This window comes from Lissotriton vulgaris, chromosome 9, assembly GCF_964263255.1.
Source record: "Lissotriton vulgaris chromosome 9, aLisVul1.2, whole genome shotgun sequence".
Classification (NCBI taxonomy): Eukaryota; Metazoa; Chordata; class Amphibia; order Caudata; family Salamandridae; genus Lissotriton; species Lissotriton vulgaris.
In genome coordinates, this window is record NC_141697.1 from 985,448,417 (window position 1) to 985,465,177 (window position 16,761).

Consider the following 16,761-nt stretch of genomic DNA (forward strand, 5'->3'; position numbering starts at 1 on the left):
AATAAATACCCCATTTATCTCAGTGGAGTGTCCTGTCATCATTAGGGGAAACACTACCTCTACAGTGGCGACGAAGGCTGGGACCTGAGGGACAGTCAACCACAGGAAACTACCCACAGGAGCAACAGGGCAGGACAGCCACACAGAAGCACACGGCAGGCCCCACGCTGAGAAGCCAGAGGACCACTGAGAGCGCGGCAGAAGCGCAGGAAACCACCAGAGCCGAAGGAAAACAAGCAAGGAACCAGGTACAGGGGCACTACTTACACCGGAGCAATAGCGGTAGAACCACCCGATTCAGGAAGTGCGAAGAGGGCAGGAAGACAGCTACCCACGGCCACCGTACGCCAGTAGAGCAAGCAGGGGTGCTACAAGGTACTAAAGGTGCCCCAACTAAACAGAAGCACTGGCCGAATCAAGGGGCAGTGAGGAAGACAACGTAGAGAGCCCCCACCTTCAACCGGAACAGAGAGAGAAGAACAGTGCACCAGGCAGTCCCAGGAACCAGAATACAGTGCCGGATAAGCGTGACACCATGTGCGCGCAGGCGACTTCGGCGACAGCCCCGATACCATTTCTACCCAAGCTGGGTGAACCCCTAATGAAGTGGGACAACTGGAGAGAGTACATCTTAAACTACATAGAGGTCCTGGAAGATGAGAATGAGGAGGCGTTCACAAGCAAAAGGAAAAGGAGAATTTTGCTGCACAACCTAGGCCCGGAAGGTATCAGGGTATTCAAGAACTTAGTACCCAAAGCCCGGCAAGACACGGACGATGATGTCTTCGCCCACACGATAGAAGAACTCAACGAGCACTACCGGCCGGCAGTGTGTGTGTCGATAGACCGCTACAACTTTCAACAGCGGAAGCAAAAAAATGGAGAATCGATTGACGAGTATGTGGCGGCGTTAAAAAAGTTAGCGACGACATGTAAATAGGGCGCGCTCCATGATGAGTTCATCAAGGACCAAATTGTGATGCATACAACAAACAAATCGGTGCAGGACAAACTATGGGCGAGCGGAGATGCCTCACTGAAAGAAGTGATTGCGATAGTGAAGAAGGCAGAGTTGGCACGGAGATGCGCAGATGCAGCTAAAAGGGAACCAACTGCAAGGCAAATGGTAAACAAGATAGACGAAGAGGAACCCGAGGGAGGAAACAAGAACGTGGGTGCGACGTACAGAGGACCCAACAGGTGGTCGGGGAAGCCGGCACCTCAAGGGAAGCAGATGAAAGGAACCAATAATCCCTGCTACCGTTGTGGCAGTTCGGCTCATGAAGCACATGACAAGAGATGCCCAGCGTTCCGTGCCAAGTGCATGTTCTGTGGCATCATGGGGCATTACGAAAAGGTATGCCGAAGGAAAGCAGGCCGCAACACAGTGAAGTATGTAGACCAAGACCAAGAAAGCACGGAAGGAAGATGTCAAGAGGAAGAGGACAAGGTACTATGCATAGAGGGTCAAGTCCTAAGTGTGGGCGCCAGGAGGTCAAGCAAACCATTACTGGACATGCTAATAGGCGGAGTGATGATAAGCATCGTGGCGGACTCAGAATCGCCATACACGATAGTCCAGAGAGCAGTATGGGCTGAGAAGTTCACGCCTCATCTGGGTCCGCAGTTGGAACCGCCAGACATCAGACCAGTCACGTACCTCGGAGACCGCATTTCCAATAGTGGATATAGACCGTTGAAATTTGAGTTCAGGGGACGCAGCGCTGCTTGTAAATTATACGTAGCAGAAAAGGGCCCTTCAGTCCCAGGATTGATTTACCAGGGAGACCTGGGCATCAAGCTGGACCCCAGAGGAGCGGTACAGGTGTTGCTGACGGCGCCGGAACAATGGCCAGTCCGGAAAAATGGAAAAGAGACTTCCCGAAGGCGTTTGGCGGAAAGGTTGGGAAATTGGATAAATTCACTCACAAGATCGTCCTCAAGATGGATGCCACGCCGGTATCACACAAGGTGAGGAATGTGCCGATCGCAGTGAGAGAAGCGGTGCAACAGGAACTACGTAAACTGGAGAGGAACGGGATAATAGAACCTATCACATGTGCGGAGTGGCTTGCACCCCTTGTGGTAGTCATGAAGCCCAACGGCAAGGTCCGGTTGTGCGTGGACCTGCGTGAACTAAATAAATGCATAGTGGTGGAAAAGTTCCCGTTACCCCGCATCGAAGAAATGATGGCGAAAACTAAAGGAAAACAATGGTACTCCACCATCGATCTAACGTCGGCGTACCACCAGATAGCGTTACACCCGGAGAGTAGGAAGCTGACATCGTTCATAACTCCATTTGGGTGTTACCAATTCCGCAGGATGCCATTCGGCCTCGCATCCGCGGCGGCCGTCTTCCAGAAACTCATGCACCGCCTCTTCAAAGACATGGAAGTAATCCAGTACTTCCAAGATGATATCCTTGTGATGGGCAAGGACCAACGAGACCACGACACTAAGTTGGCCAGAGTACTGAATGTGCTAGAGGATAAAGGACTGACTGCGGAATTGGAGAAGTGTCGTCTAGGGATGGCCTCTGTCACCTATCTGGGACATGAAATCAGTGAACATGGTATCACACCAAAGAAGGAGAACGTGAGGGCAATAAGTGTGGAGAAGTGTGGCTCACTGGTTAGAGCAGGCAGACCCTGAAGCAGAGGTCAGACCCGGGACCAGGGTTCGATTCCCGACGCGGCAGGGTGTTGAGCTCAAATGTCCACGGACTCGATAATTCTCGCTTCGGTGCCTGACCTAATCATGGGTTCACACTAGGAAGACGGCATGTAAAAAACTGGAAAGAGCATGGCGCCAGAACTTTTGTCCAAAAATTAAAATGCAGTATAAAACAGCACAAAGAGAATACTACAATTCCATACGTCTGGCTAAGGCAGATCACTATCACACTCGCATCATGGAAGCAGGAAACTCCTCTAGGGAACTGTTTCAGATATACAAAGAAATATCCATAGTGGATGTGACTTCTTCTGCCCAAAATGATTCGGTGGAATCTTGTGACAAAATTGCCCAGTACTTTTCAGGTAAAATCACTAAAATCTATACCAGCTTTTCCAATCATATAAAGTCGGCCACGGAATTCACTGAAAATGACAGTCTTATAAATACACCAGAGTGCCTAAAATCTTTTGAAGTACCCCCTTACGAAGTCCTGTCTAAATTGTGCAATAAAATCAAATCAGGATCTCCCCGAGACCCGGCGCCTCCTAGAATTCTAGCTGAAGCCTTCCCCGCATTAGAACCTCACTTCAGGCATCTACTCCAGATCTCCTATTCCACAGCTTGCTTGCCGGCGGAATGGAAACAGGCAGTAGTGTTACCGATCAAAAAAAAGCCGAACATTAGTCAAGACATAATGGAAAACCTTCGCCCAATATCCTTGCTACCTTACCTTGCAAAGCTTGCCGAGAAAATTGCTAACATTCAACTTATGGAACACCTAGAAGCCCATAATGTTTTTCATAACTCCCAGTCGGGTTTCAGATCTAATTTCTCCACTGAGACAGCTCTCCTGAGGGCCACTGAAACCTTACGAGAAGGAGCAGACGAGGGCAAGACCATGGCCCTCATCATGCTAGATCTCAGTGCCGCGTTTGACACTGTAGCACATTCCATCTTGCTACAGTGTCTAAACAGAGCCGGAGTTACTAATAAGGCACTGGGATGGCTGAAAGCCTTTCTGATTAACAGGAGCTTTCAAGTCCAAAGAGGGACTTTCCTCTCAGACAGCTTGTTGCTTGAACAGGGGGTACCTCAGGGCTCGGCCCTGAGTCCCACCCTGTTTAATCTATACATGGCCCCCCTGGCAGAGGTGGTGCAATCGTTCGGCGTAGAGCTTGTCTCTTACGCCGACGATACGCAACTTCTTATATCTCTGACTCAAGCCCCTTCCATGGAGGCTGATAACTTCAATGCTTGCATGAGTAAGCTTGCCACTTGGATGACAGAGCACTGTCTAAAACTAAACGGAACTAAAACGGAGGACCTTATAATAGGAGGCAATGAGGCCAAATGGACAAAAGAATGGTGGCCTAGCTGCTTGGGTCCTTTGCCCCCTCCTAACCGGGAAGCGAAGAATCTAGGCGTCTGGGTTGACAACAAGTTGTCTTTTGATAGCCACATAAAGAAAACTGTAGGCAAATGCTTTGGAGTGATGAAAACGCTCAACCGCACCCTTGACCTGCTGCCTCTCAACTCCAGACGTACCATGACGCAGGCACTAATAACTTCCCGTATTGATTACGGGAATGTACTGCTCCTGGGTACATCGGCGAAAAACATCAGGAAACTACAGGTTCTACAAAATTCTGCAGCGCGCCTGGTGTTAAGGCTTCCCCGTAGAGCCCCCTCGCGACCCTCTTTGGCATCCCTTCATTGGCTACCTATTAGTAAGAGGATTGTTTTTAAAGCTCTGCTATGGTGCCATAGGATAATCCACCACAGAGCACCGGCCTATATGTCGGATCTGGCATCCTTGTACGAACCTAACAGATCCCTCATTTCTAAAGGAATAGGTCTGCTCAGAACCGCCCGTCCCAAAAAAGTTAGAATGGGAGGCAGATCATTCCGCACTTTAGCGGCCAGGCACTGGAACCTCCTGGCCATGGACACTAGGCTAGAGACCAATGAGGCCTCTTTTAGAAAGAAGTTGAAAACTTGCCTCTTTACTTTGTGATGGGACCCTCTCTCTCCTTATAAAATACTCTCTCCACAGCGCGGGGACACGCCGGGAGGCGTCACCAGGCGCTTTACAAACTCCTTTAAACTAAACTAAACTAAACTCTGCAACTCTGGGCATTAAGCTTGCTTAATCTCCACAACGGCCCCCGCGGCGGGATGCCTGGCTTTCACCTTGGGGATGCCCTGTAGGGGCTATCTCACAGGGAAAAACCAGGACGGGTTCCCAAGGCAAGCGCGGAGATACCCCTTCGGGGGTCGATTCTGGCGCTATATAAGAAATATAATAATAATATGTCAGGCTCCACCTCCCTCCAGCAAGGAAGAAGTAAGGTCCTTCCTAGGGATGGCTGAATATTACAGCAAGTTCGTACAACATTTTGCCACCAAGACCCACCACATGAGGCAGCTGACGAGAGAGAAAACGGCATTTGTATGGACGGATGAGACACAGAAAGAATTTGAATGTATCAAAGGGGATGTGGTCCAGGCCATACCCCTCCAGGGGTACGATCCACAGGGTCATACGGTGCTGACAACGGACGCCAGCGACAAGGGGCTGTGAGCAGTCCTGATGCAAGACAGGGGCGGAGGAACAATGGAGACACTAAGCTACGCATCCAGAGCCCTGACTGACACGGAAAAGAAGTTCAGTGTCATTGAAAATTAAATGCTTGCAGTAGTCTGGGCCATGGGCAGATTTCGCCAGTTCTAGTGGGGCACAAGGTTCCAACTCAAAACGGACCATAAACCCGTGGTGAGAGTTCTCACATCTACCGGACATGCGAGTGCAACACCCAGAATTGCAAAAATGACACTCAAATTATTATCGCTATGATGTGGAATACATCCCAGGCAGCAGGAACAAAGTGGCTGACTACCTGAGCAGGGCTGCAGCTATGGAAAGCGCTGATGAAGAGAAGGAAGTGAGTGAAGAGAAGGTGGCATTGATGGAAGACCCGGAGAAGGTAATAAGTAACCAAGAGTGTAATGATGCGTACGAGGCAGATGGGAACATGCGAGAGGTGATAAAACACATAGTCGGAGGTTGGCCTGAAAAGAAGCATCTAAACAGGAACCTGAGGAAGTATTATGAAGTGAGGGAGGAACTGTCCCTGGATGACAAAGGTGTGTTTGTATACCGAGGGGATAAGGTGGTACCCCCGGAGGGACTAATCCCGTGGTTACTGGCGATATTACACGAAGGCCACCTAGGTATAGGAAAAACTAAACTGAGGGCCAAACAAGGATACTGGTGGCCTGGCATGGATATACAGACTGAACGCCATGTGAGAGAGTGTGATCAATGCCAGCGTGCTGACAAAACCATGACACCATTGAGGCCGGCCTTAGGGAAATTCGAAGCCCCGAAGAATCCTTGGGAGGAGCTCTCAATTGACATACTGGGACCAGTATTGGATGAACAAGGGACTCCAAAATACCTATGTGTCCTACTATACAGATACTCTAAGTGGCCTGAAGTTCAGGTCCAAGAGGAGATGGATACAGAAACCATACTTAAGTTCCTCACAGCAACTTTCCTCAGGGAAGGCATTCCCAAGTCCATATTGAGCGATAATGGTCCTCAATTCACTTCAGAAAAGTGGCTCAAATACATGGAAAGAAATGGGATCGTCTTCAAACATACATCCATATATCATCCAGCGGGGAATGGACAAGTGGAACGATTCAATAGAGTACTAATGGGGTCCATCCAAGCGGCTATTATGATAGGGAAGGACTGGGAGAAGGAAATGCTACACATGATTTGGGCCTACGGCATCACGCCTACAGGTACAGGGTACAGCCCCTTCCAGATTCTCAGAAGTAGAGATCCCTTTACTAAGGACAATTTGGCGTGGAAGGAAAAGACTGTCACTAGCAAATGGTCTCCGGGTGTAGTGCAAAGGAACTTGGAAAGGGCGCAGACCATATACACAGAACATTATAACAAAAGGAAGAATGTAAAAGACACGGCATTGGAAGACGGAGAATGGGTGAGGGTCAAGCTGGCAGTGTTGCAGAAAAAGGGAGACAGCAAATACAGCAGGCCCCTCCAAGTCAAAGAGGTTTACGATCGAGCGGCAATGTTGAGCGATGGGAACGTGTGGTCCCAGGATCGCATGGCTCAATGCAACAAGATTTTACAATGGACTACTGAAGATCGGGAACAAGGAGAGACAGATCGGAGTACAACAGAGAACAAGAACACCGCCCCGGGAGGAGATATGGAAGGTGCGTACCCGGCGTTGGAGCAAGAAGGCGGAGAAACTCCCAGAGCAGAGACGCTGAGGCGAGAGAGGAGAGAGCTGGCGTGCAGAGAGAGTCCGGGTACGCAAGAAGGTAGAGACAAAGGGTCTGTGATGGCCAGCGGAAGAGAAGCGATGTCTACCCCGGTAAGATGCACGAGAGGGGGGCGAGTGATTGTGAGACCTTCCAGGTTCCGGGACTTTGAGATGGGTGATGGACAATAAACCCCCAAGACTGCTTTATTCAGGTGATGCAAAAAGGGAGAGATATGTAGTGTCGGCGTTCTAGCGTTCATGCTACGTCACCACGTAGCATGAACGTGGCGGCCATTTTGAGTCGCGCATGAAGGGCACCAGTTCGGGCGCCGGAGCGGGGCTAGGTGGTGCAAGCTCGGCGCTCTCCGTGTGGAGAACAATTGTATTAATAAATACCCCATTTATCTCAGTGGAGTGACCTGTCATCATTAGGGGAAACACTACCTCTACAGCTACCAACAACAAAGCCGGCATCTGCATCGAGAAGAAGCTGCTTTGAGCAAACATCAATAAGGTCACTTAAATTTACATTGCTCAAAAAGTTGGGCAGGCTTCCAGGCAAAGAGCAGAGGTGGCGTGGGTCATTGAAAGAATCCTCAAAGAACTTTGAGTGTGCAGTGGAGCCTCTTGCATTCAGTTGCCAGGGAGCTGAAGCCACTCTTTGGGCACAAAACAACCACTCCGTGACAACATGATCCGAGATGAATAGCGAGCTGGAGCTACCTGCATCCTATGCTTGCCATAACTTAGGACTCTCTCTCTGACCTGCAAACGCCACAGCAACAACCAGTGTTGAAAGATCATTGCTGCTGCCAATGATGCAGAGCGAGGGCGAGGGCGAGATATTCATAATGAAGAGAGAAATATAGAAGATGGACTTTGCATTGCTGCCATATTTGAGCTGTGCCATTTCCAACTAACAAGTGTAGATCTTCCACTTTTCCCACATTCTGAACTCAATGGTTTGCCTGTCTAACAGAGTCTGGTTACCCTTAACACATTCTAAACGTGTGTTTAAGGATGTCTTTTCAAAGTGTTATCTACGTGTAAACTAAATCATTGAATAGTGGCACATTTTTGTCCAAACAATTATCATCTGTTTGATTTTCTTTTTGCTGTTTTACATAGCAGGAACTCGACCTGAAGGTATTTAAGTACTTTACATGAGCATCCGTTACATTACACAAGGTCACGTTCATTTTTAGGCACACAGATATTAAAGTGCTTTGCTAAGAATAACAGGATGTTGAGCAGAGTCTCGAACCTAGTTCCCCAATTCCTAAACCCAGCAGCTTTTATGCTCAGGAGTAACCTTGTGTACTAAATAAGCCATACCATTCTAATGAGCATTCAGTTTTAAGCACAGCTGTTGTCTTCGTTGCTATTGTCACTTTCACTTTGTAAGATTCTAGTTATTTAATAGTTAAAGATTCCAATTCCTCTGAATTCGGAACCAATGTTTACTTCCTATCTTACTCAAATCCCTTTTAAATACACTCAAAATATTCGGACCCACGTTGTTTACTTTTTTACTCTGGCTTACTCATAGCTACGGGTTCCAATTTTGAGGCTAATGTTATTTGCTACATTTGAACTATTTAGCGAATCTTATGCCTCAACATTTGCAAATGGTAGCTCAGAACTATTTGATGGGGCCATTGAAGTTGGTGGTGTTCAGTTTGGAGAGTATGGGCAAAATGTTCGGCAGCTGACCTATTCTCTAATTTGAACACCACAGTGCCCGCACTTCAAGTTGGAATCAGGATATCTTCTATTTTAGCAATGCTGGTGGCATGTTGCTTGAAAATTTGTGGATTGTTTCCCCGAACTCTTTCATTTTTGAATTATTACTTCCAACCCAAGATTACACAATTTTCCCAGAGGCCATGCATAAACATAGCTCCACTACATTAGGGGAAAATCTTAGGGCCTACCACGCCCCCACTTGCCCAGTGTTCGGAATTAATAGGGGGCGATAATTATCAGCCATTCCAAGTTTGGCTTGCAAAAAGGGGACTCAACTTGCAAATGTTGGTGCTTTCTGCACCAATGTTGTAGTAGCCTCCAGGATGAAATGCACAATAACTTGTGTTTTAGTTGACTATCCTACTTTATCTCTTGAATTTAGGGCATTCAAAACACAGCTGTCCATATTACTTAACCTACATTAGCAGCATGTTCATGTCAGCACAACTCTTGCATCACTGAGTTGACTACCTAAATTGTGAACATTTCAAATCATGTTGCATTACATACATACACTATCTCGGCAAGGCTGTCATTTTTCTAAAAAAAAATAGTGTAGGTGAAATGCACCATAATGTGCTTCAAAAATTGTTTGCTGGCAGCGCCTTATCATTTAATGCAACACACCAGGAACTCGGTATCTCAGTTACAACCATTTAGAACCATTTCAGAGCCTGTGAGCACTTTAGCTCTGTCTCTTTCCTTAGTGATTATCTTCTAGACCCTCCTGTACTGAGTGTCCTTTATGATTTCTATAGCTAAGAAGTAATCCACGACGTACACGGGTCACTGGAAATGGTTCTCAAACGAGCCAGTAGAGGTTTGGGTGTTTTAGCAGTTATTTGTGAGATTAGATGGAAGCAGATGGCTACCAAGGCGCAGGCATTTGGAGTTTTGTGTTTAGCCTTGGTCTAAAATACTGAGGAATTTGTGAGTGGCTATGTGAGTCTTCTGTGCCAGATGGTGGCAATCTAGTGTTGCATAGACAGGAAATATTTGATCTGTGGAGCACCTTAATATAGATCAGGCAGCTTCCTCCATGCAATTTGTTCTTGGCTTTATCTGCATAGTTGCTTCCTCCAATCAGGTGATATCATGCAGCAAATAAATCCTCCATCTTGGTACTTCCTATTTGTTCAAGGATGTACTCCAAGTTTGAATTTGAGGCCTGTAGTTCGGTTTTGAAATTCATTGTTTGCATTAAATCAGTGAGTCTCTAGTGTTCTCACCCAGGAGCTTATTTACTAGTTTTTGATGCAGAGCAGTGCAGAAAGTCACTTTGCTGCGCTGCCCTACATCAAAAGAAATGGGTAGGATTGCGCTGTATCTATGAGATATGGCAAATTCCTGCCTTCTTCCACTGCACTGGTGTACAATTGGCTGCCATTCGCCAACGCAGGCCCCCTTGCACCGTGGTGCAAGTGTGTCTGCGTTGTAGGAATGATTGTTTTTGTGCAGGAAGGGACACCTTCCTGCACAAAATCAACCAATCAAGGTGTTTCCTTCTTCTATGTGTGCTGCAGAATGCAGCACACACAGAAAAAGAAAAAATGAGAAATAACGATATTTCTCCTCATTACACATCCCCTGCGAAAGCGTAGGCTTCTGTTGCATTCCCAGGTTTACAAGTCCTTGTAAATCGAGGAATGCATCAAAATCTATGAGTGTTGCGTGGGAACATCCACTGCAATGCCCATGAAATGCCTCTTTGACACAGAGTAAGGCAACGCAGCGACGTGCACTGCTTTGCCTTACTCCATATATACGAGGTCATCAAAAGCAATGCAAATTGGCTTTGCGTTGCCTCGCCGATATGGGTTTGCAATCTGCGCCACTGGTGCGTCAAAAAAGGTGATGCACCGGTGGTGCAATGTGCTTTCAAATAAGTCCCCTATTTTCCAAGCCAAATGCCTAAATTAGTTCGGTAATCTAAGCCCAATATATATATATATATATATATATAGTCACAGCAGTTACATGCCATTCCAACTCAATATTTCTCAGACTAAGCCGAGGGTTCTAAGACAGTGACGAAAAACTGAAATCACAGATATTACCAGTACTGCCCCCCTGCCCATGGAGGGTAGGGCTGGGAACGAAACGCAGCACCGGCAAAAATCATGGCATGTAAAGTACACATGCGAGACCACAAAAAGGTGGAAGAGAAGCCTGAATACTGTGAATTTTGACAGGTGACATATTTACCCTGAAGGGACAGCTTAGCTGCTGGGATGGATGAGACACATTCCTATAAAGGAGAGCTGTATCTTGTTGTACTGGCTTAGGACAGAATGAGCAAAGACATGGTAATGGCAGGGCTTGAACAGATGAGGAACACACATACTCTGGCTGGATTTGAAACAGAACAATGGATTGGACGATGGCATCAGCTCCAGTTTTATTGGAAGTGATGAGGTATGCACTAAAACAGGCCAATTGTAGGTGAAAGGTGAAGTGCACTATTTGGTACAAAATGTGCATCTTCTAAGGCTGTACAATGACAGGTGGAACACAACCTGGCTAACAATAGACTATTCCAACAAGCAGTGCTTTGAGAAACAGGAGACATACACAGACACTACAAGCGTATTTTCTTACACTACGATGAGACAAGTCGAGGACATACCTGGGTAGGAGAGGTGTATCTGCTCTGGCTGGTGTTGGAAAAGAGGACCACTCATCAGCTCAGGAATTATGAGGCTCAGGCACATAAGTACCAGAATACCCGCCATGGCTCTTGCAGAAGGTGCAGGATTAACCTTTTTCTAGCACTCGAGGAGACAACAGCTTCCGAAAATAACGAGTGATTTTGGAGAAAAACAATTTATTCTGTTTGATTCTGCAAAAAAACAGATGAATCAGAGTGAAATGAGGAAGAGTAAAGGGACTCGTTGCATTTTACAGTAGTTCTGCTGACACATACAGCTAAGCCCTAATTGAGAAATATCACTAACAGGCCATTTTCTCCCTCATCAGCAGGCTTGATGCACCCTGAAGGAACATATAGGAAGCTTGCACTGTTGTGGGGGACTTTAGGCTCCAATGTTTTCAATCGGACCCCTTTTACGAGCTCCAAATCTACACCCAAGATAACCAAAGTCCCTAGACACCTCAATCCCAATGGGCAGTGAACAAGAAATCCCACTCACTTACCGTCCTTCAGATGTGGACGCGCAACCTACCCATGTGAGATACAACTACATCTCAGCAAGGCACAGACACAGGCAGGTCCGACATAAACATGTAACAAACACTAACCTTGACTCGGGGTTGGTATACAGAGCTTACAGCCCTACAAAACCTTAAATAATCAATCACATTCCAGATATAGTTGTAAACTCAGTTACTGGTTCCAGGACAGCAGCCACAACAGTTGCAGTGGACGTAGAAAAGGCTGGAAGGAATTGGTGTTTTGCTTCATGATGTGTAACATTCCTACTTTGCGCTATGTTAGAAGATATGGGTCATTCTTAAAATCTATGAAAAGCATAAGCCATGTAGAGGAAGAGGCAGTAGTCATTAAGAACCTGTAACCAAGGCATACAATCAGTCTGCTGCTTCCGGGGTACAAATTGCCTGCAGACATCTGCTGACGTTTGGCCAAGTGTTTTAATTGTCCATACTTGCACTACACAAACCTTTTTTAGATTGTCTCCCCATTTAGAGTGAAGTGCCATGTAGAATTCTATGTGTACTATGTATGGGTTGGACTGGGAGCGGCTTGAGTAGGAAGAGATCAATCGGACTCATGCAAAAAAAAACATCAATTCACAAACTAACACATATAAGCATCTGCACATCAGCCAACTGCACCAGCAACTAGTGTACAACCAACCTGCTGACCAGCTGCTAAACCACAAACACCGAGCTGCTCCCTGATAAACTTGAAATAATCTAGCTCCCATGTGATTGTATAACAAATAACCATCCCCCACCCCCCGCACCTATTAAAACACAAAAAGCACGCCACCCTGCTTCAGAAACACTACCTGCTGATCAAACTGTTGCTCCCTCAGCTTAAGTACAACCAACCTGCTGGCTCTCTTCTGAAGTACAAGTCTGCTGCTCCAGTTGCTGATGAACAACCAGCCTGGTGCCCCCAAGCTGAATCAAATCATGTCTGATGGCCCTATTGCAAGAGCAGCCAGCCAATGCCCCAGCTGCTAAAGCACAACCTATCTGCTTCCGCCCTTCCGGTAAAGCCAAACCAGCTGTCCTTTGATAAAGGACAGCTGCTAAACGCACAGAGAAAACACAATGTTCTGCTACCCAAGGCAAAAGACCTAAAATAAAAAAAAATCAGTGAGGAGGCCAATCAGCATAAATAGTATCACGTGCAGAGACTTTACGGGGAAGTGACATCCCTGGAATGATGCCATGTCCAAATGACATCCTCATTTAAAAGAGAATCGGCCTACTATACTCCTAAATTTGGTAAACAGTCTATGTTATACATAAAAACGTAATATATGTATACAATGAACGTATTCATATTTAAACCAAATATAAATGTACATCAACTTGTTGTATAAAGTAAACAGTGACTGTTTTAGATAATAAGTCAGTCTGTGTTTAAAGCATTTAAAAACATATAATTTGCAAAACGTATACTAATGGGCAAATGTAGAACAGTTAATTTGCAAAGCGTGTTATAATGGGCAAATGTATACACCTGATGTACAAATTAATATAAAATGGATGAATACTGATATTGATTCAGAAACTAAACGCTGTTAACGAAGTCATGTATATATAGAACTGAAAAAAGATGGTATCTGGAATGATATGTGAAGTTTATACTATTTTTGTGGTGCATCTTTGAAACACGAGATGATGGCTGAGGTTTGTGATCTGAAGAGGCCTCAAAACTACATGTGCGTTTTTTTTAAACAGCATAATGGCAGTCACAGAGAGATTTGAAATTTACATTTTTAAGGCAGTTTTATTTCTGTAACTCATATGCGAAGTTTCCATATATCAATGTGTAACAGAGCTAATAATTGGCTCACAATTATAATTTTTTTTAACAGATTTTTGGAACTTCGCGAATACGCTTTTAAACTGGTTGTTCGATGTAAAATATATGTGCTGCGTGCAACCTTTTTAGGTCTCGTCTACTAAACTGTGCAAGCACTGTCTCTTGCGAGATTTTTTGTTATCTTACAGGGGGCTAAGAACCCGGCCACTGCTTACTATTGGTTGGCTTCACTGTTACTTTCGTTTGCTAGCTTCTTATTAGTTAGTGCATGTGGTCTTTCTGCCCTCTTCTTGTTTTGGTCCCTCACCTGGAACATGGACACATTGCTTGTTCCCTTCCACTGCTCCCTTTTCAGGAGCTACTTTTTTCTTTTTCTTAAACACTCCTTAGTATTGCCTGTGTTTTCCAGCTGTCCCCCTCGTGTACTTCTCTCCCCCCTGCCGCACTCGCTGGTGTCCCTCTTTCTCTGTACGTCTCCACAACCCTCTGTGATGTCCCTGTGTACTTGTATTCCTGCATTGCTTTTTTGCGTGTGTGCTGCTCCAACCCTCCGCATTACACTCTCTCTTGTCCATTTGCTCCCCTCTGTTCCTCTCTCTGTTTGCTTCTCTCATTCATGCACTCCGTGTTTATCCCCTCAACCCATGCCCTCAGTGTTCATTCCCTGAACCCAGGCCCTCAGTGTTAATACCCTAAACCCAGGCCCTCGGTGCTGCTTTCCACCCACCGCACCTCGTGTTGCTTTGCCCCCTCCCCCTGTTGTTTCCCGAGCCCTCCACCCCTTCATGTTGCTTCTTCCCACCCATGCTACTTTTCTTTTCTGAACCAACTCAGGTCTGCAAAGGATAAAGAAAACAAAAGCTTGCGTCATTTTGTAGGCGTGTCCATTAACGTACAAAATGATGTGGCTGGTTATGTTATAGGCCTGTATTTTTGTCATCCAAAAATCATATTGCCCAGCACAGCTAGATCCATTGACAAATCCAATGCGACATCTACTGGCTTTGCCAATGCTGTTTTCCCTTGCTGTTAGTGTGTTTGTCTCCTGCAGACTCATGTCATTAAACAGTGAAAGGGTTGATGATGGGCAAATAAGAGGATCAAAGACAGCCTTCTATTGTGCCATTTCCTGAGATAAAGAGTGCAAGTGGATGGAGGTAAAACAACAAGAGGTCATACCTGTATGTGATGACACTTATACTGCTCTATGTTCTCACATCACATGTGAGCCCGGGGAAGAAGTGTCGGGGCTAAAGCTGATAATGCAAACCCCTTGAAGCCTCCAGGATTTGTCGCCAACATACAGCTACTTACTTAGCATAAACTAACCCCAAACTGCAAGCTTCCTGCTCCACAATCAAAATAGCCGGTATCACGTCCACACACTTTCCACAACCTGCATCCGTCTCTACAATCCCCGCACTGTACAGCTCTTCCAGTAATTGCTTGCTGAACCCACTTCTAACTCCAAACAGCTTGCTGACCAGCCTGCCCCTCTCCTACAGCGCACCCCCCGATCCGAAGTGCCTATGTTCTGACCCTATACAAACTGTGAAAAACATGCTGTCCCTCTACTAGTCCAACTGGTCTTGCCATCTAGGTAGAACGCCAATTTGGAGCCCCTACGAATACCCCAAACTGTTAATCCCTCCAATCACAAACTCTTAACAGCTAGCTGCAGCTACCCACCCCAAAATCGCCTGCTTCCCTTCTTCTGATTCTAAGGAGCCTCTAAGGACTCCAAAGTGTCTGCCTCTTTCCAAGCTCCAAACCTTTTCCAACTCTTTCCAAAAATCCACAAAAAGCAGCTTGTCCCACTAATTACATCAAACGGCATAGTGGCCAGCCAAGCGAGCAAAACAGAATATCGCTTCCTCCTGTCACACATTTTAAGTAAGGCTCTCCACAAACCACAAAAGCGTGATGCTTTTACGGAAATCCTAAAGCACTCACTGATTACTCGTGCCTGCTGACACCTCAGCAATTGGAGTCAGCCCCCGCTAATCCTATCATTTGCCTAAAATAATCTAGTATACTGAACCGTTAATAAACCCACCCAGCCTGTTCCTTCCTACTCAACTCAACTCGACAACAGCCTCGCTCACTAAACACCAATTAGGCCACTACTCCTCTATAGCAAACACCAAAACAGTCCAAAGCGCACCCTGCCACCACACATGCCCCAAATAGCCTGATGCCCCTTACACCTCTCTGCTGCTTCCTGTTGCCCAAAAAGTCTGATGCCAGCTGTCTTTTCATGACCCAAACAACCTGATGCGCTTTCACTAACCCCGGCTTCCGCCTCTCACCTTATCCTAAAATGACCGCGGAAACTGCGGTTTCTCCTCTACTGGTCCCAAACAAGTTGCTGCCTCATACGAGACATAAGCAAACTCCTCCTCCTATTAGAGCCAGCAGAGCAGCACAGTGTAAGGATAGTCAGTGGTACCTAAAAGTCCTCTTTGACTTGAAGACAAACGAAAGAGTAAATAACCCGGTTCCTGTAGGATTATTTCCGGGTACGTCTTCTCAAAAGGTTGCTTGGCATTGTTGTCTTAGTGGCCGTCTGCTGAGTCACACTATAGAAAATGGCACTTTTGACCTGGATATTTGACGAGTCAGAAAGTTGTCGGGGCTCCTCCTATCGAGACACTCAGAATACCGGGGGCTCCCGGGCAGCCACACTAGCCCCTGCCGTCTCCGTATGCACTCTCCGGCGGCTTGCCCTGTGTATCAGCTGATCCAAGCGACTCCTGCCTGTTTACGGTAGTCGTTCGTGAGTGGTTGCACAGGAATCCCAGCTCTGCGCCTGCATTCGGGAAGTGAGTGAGGGCACTGGATTGGTTCCACCACTTCCTGGTAGCGTCGGGTGCACTGTGCAGGCTGTCTGGGAGCCAGTCCGTCCTAAATACTAATCTAGCACATAATAGAGAAACGCTGCAATCAGGGGCATTTTACGGATTTTGGGGACCCTGGGCCAAATGTATTTTGGGGGTCCCTGTTCGGTATAGCTTTGAATTTATGATTACGTTTCAGCTCTTTCATGCCCTCTTTGGC

The 16,761-nt window shown here is 46.5% G+C and overlaps 1 protein-coding gene across 2 annotated transcripts in view; it reads right to left on the reverse strand.

The window, feature by feature from the left end:
- ACP7 (acid phosphatase 7, tartrate resistant (putative)) overlaps positions 1–16,532 on the reverse strand; it is a 105,467-nt gene extending 88,935 nt beyond the window's left edge. Inside the window, exons 1-2 of one of the 2 annotated variants that reach the window (XM_086938851.1) lie at positions 16,154–16,532; positions 11,353–11,565 (exon numbers count right to left, since the gene is read on the reverse strand). In XM_086938851.1, coding sequence (XP_086794977.1) covers positions 11,353–11,458 — 106 coding nt within the window. In that variant the 5' untranslated portion in view covers positions 11,459–11,565; positions 16,154–16,532. Of the gene's footprint in view, positions 1–11,352; positions 11,566–16,013 lie in introns of both variants that reach the window. The other variant, XM_086938853.1, reaches the window with a different exon arrangement.
- Between the last annotated feature and the right edge of the window lie 229 nt (positions 16,533–16,761).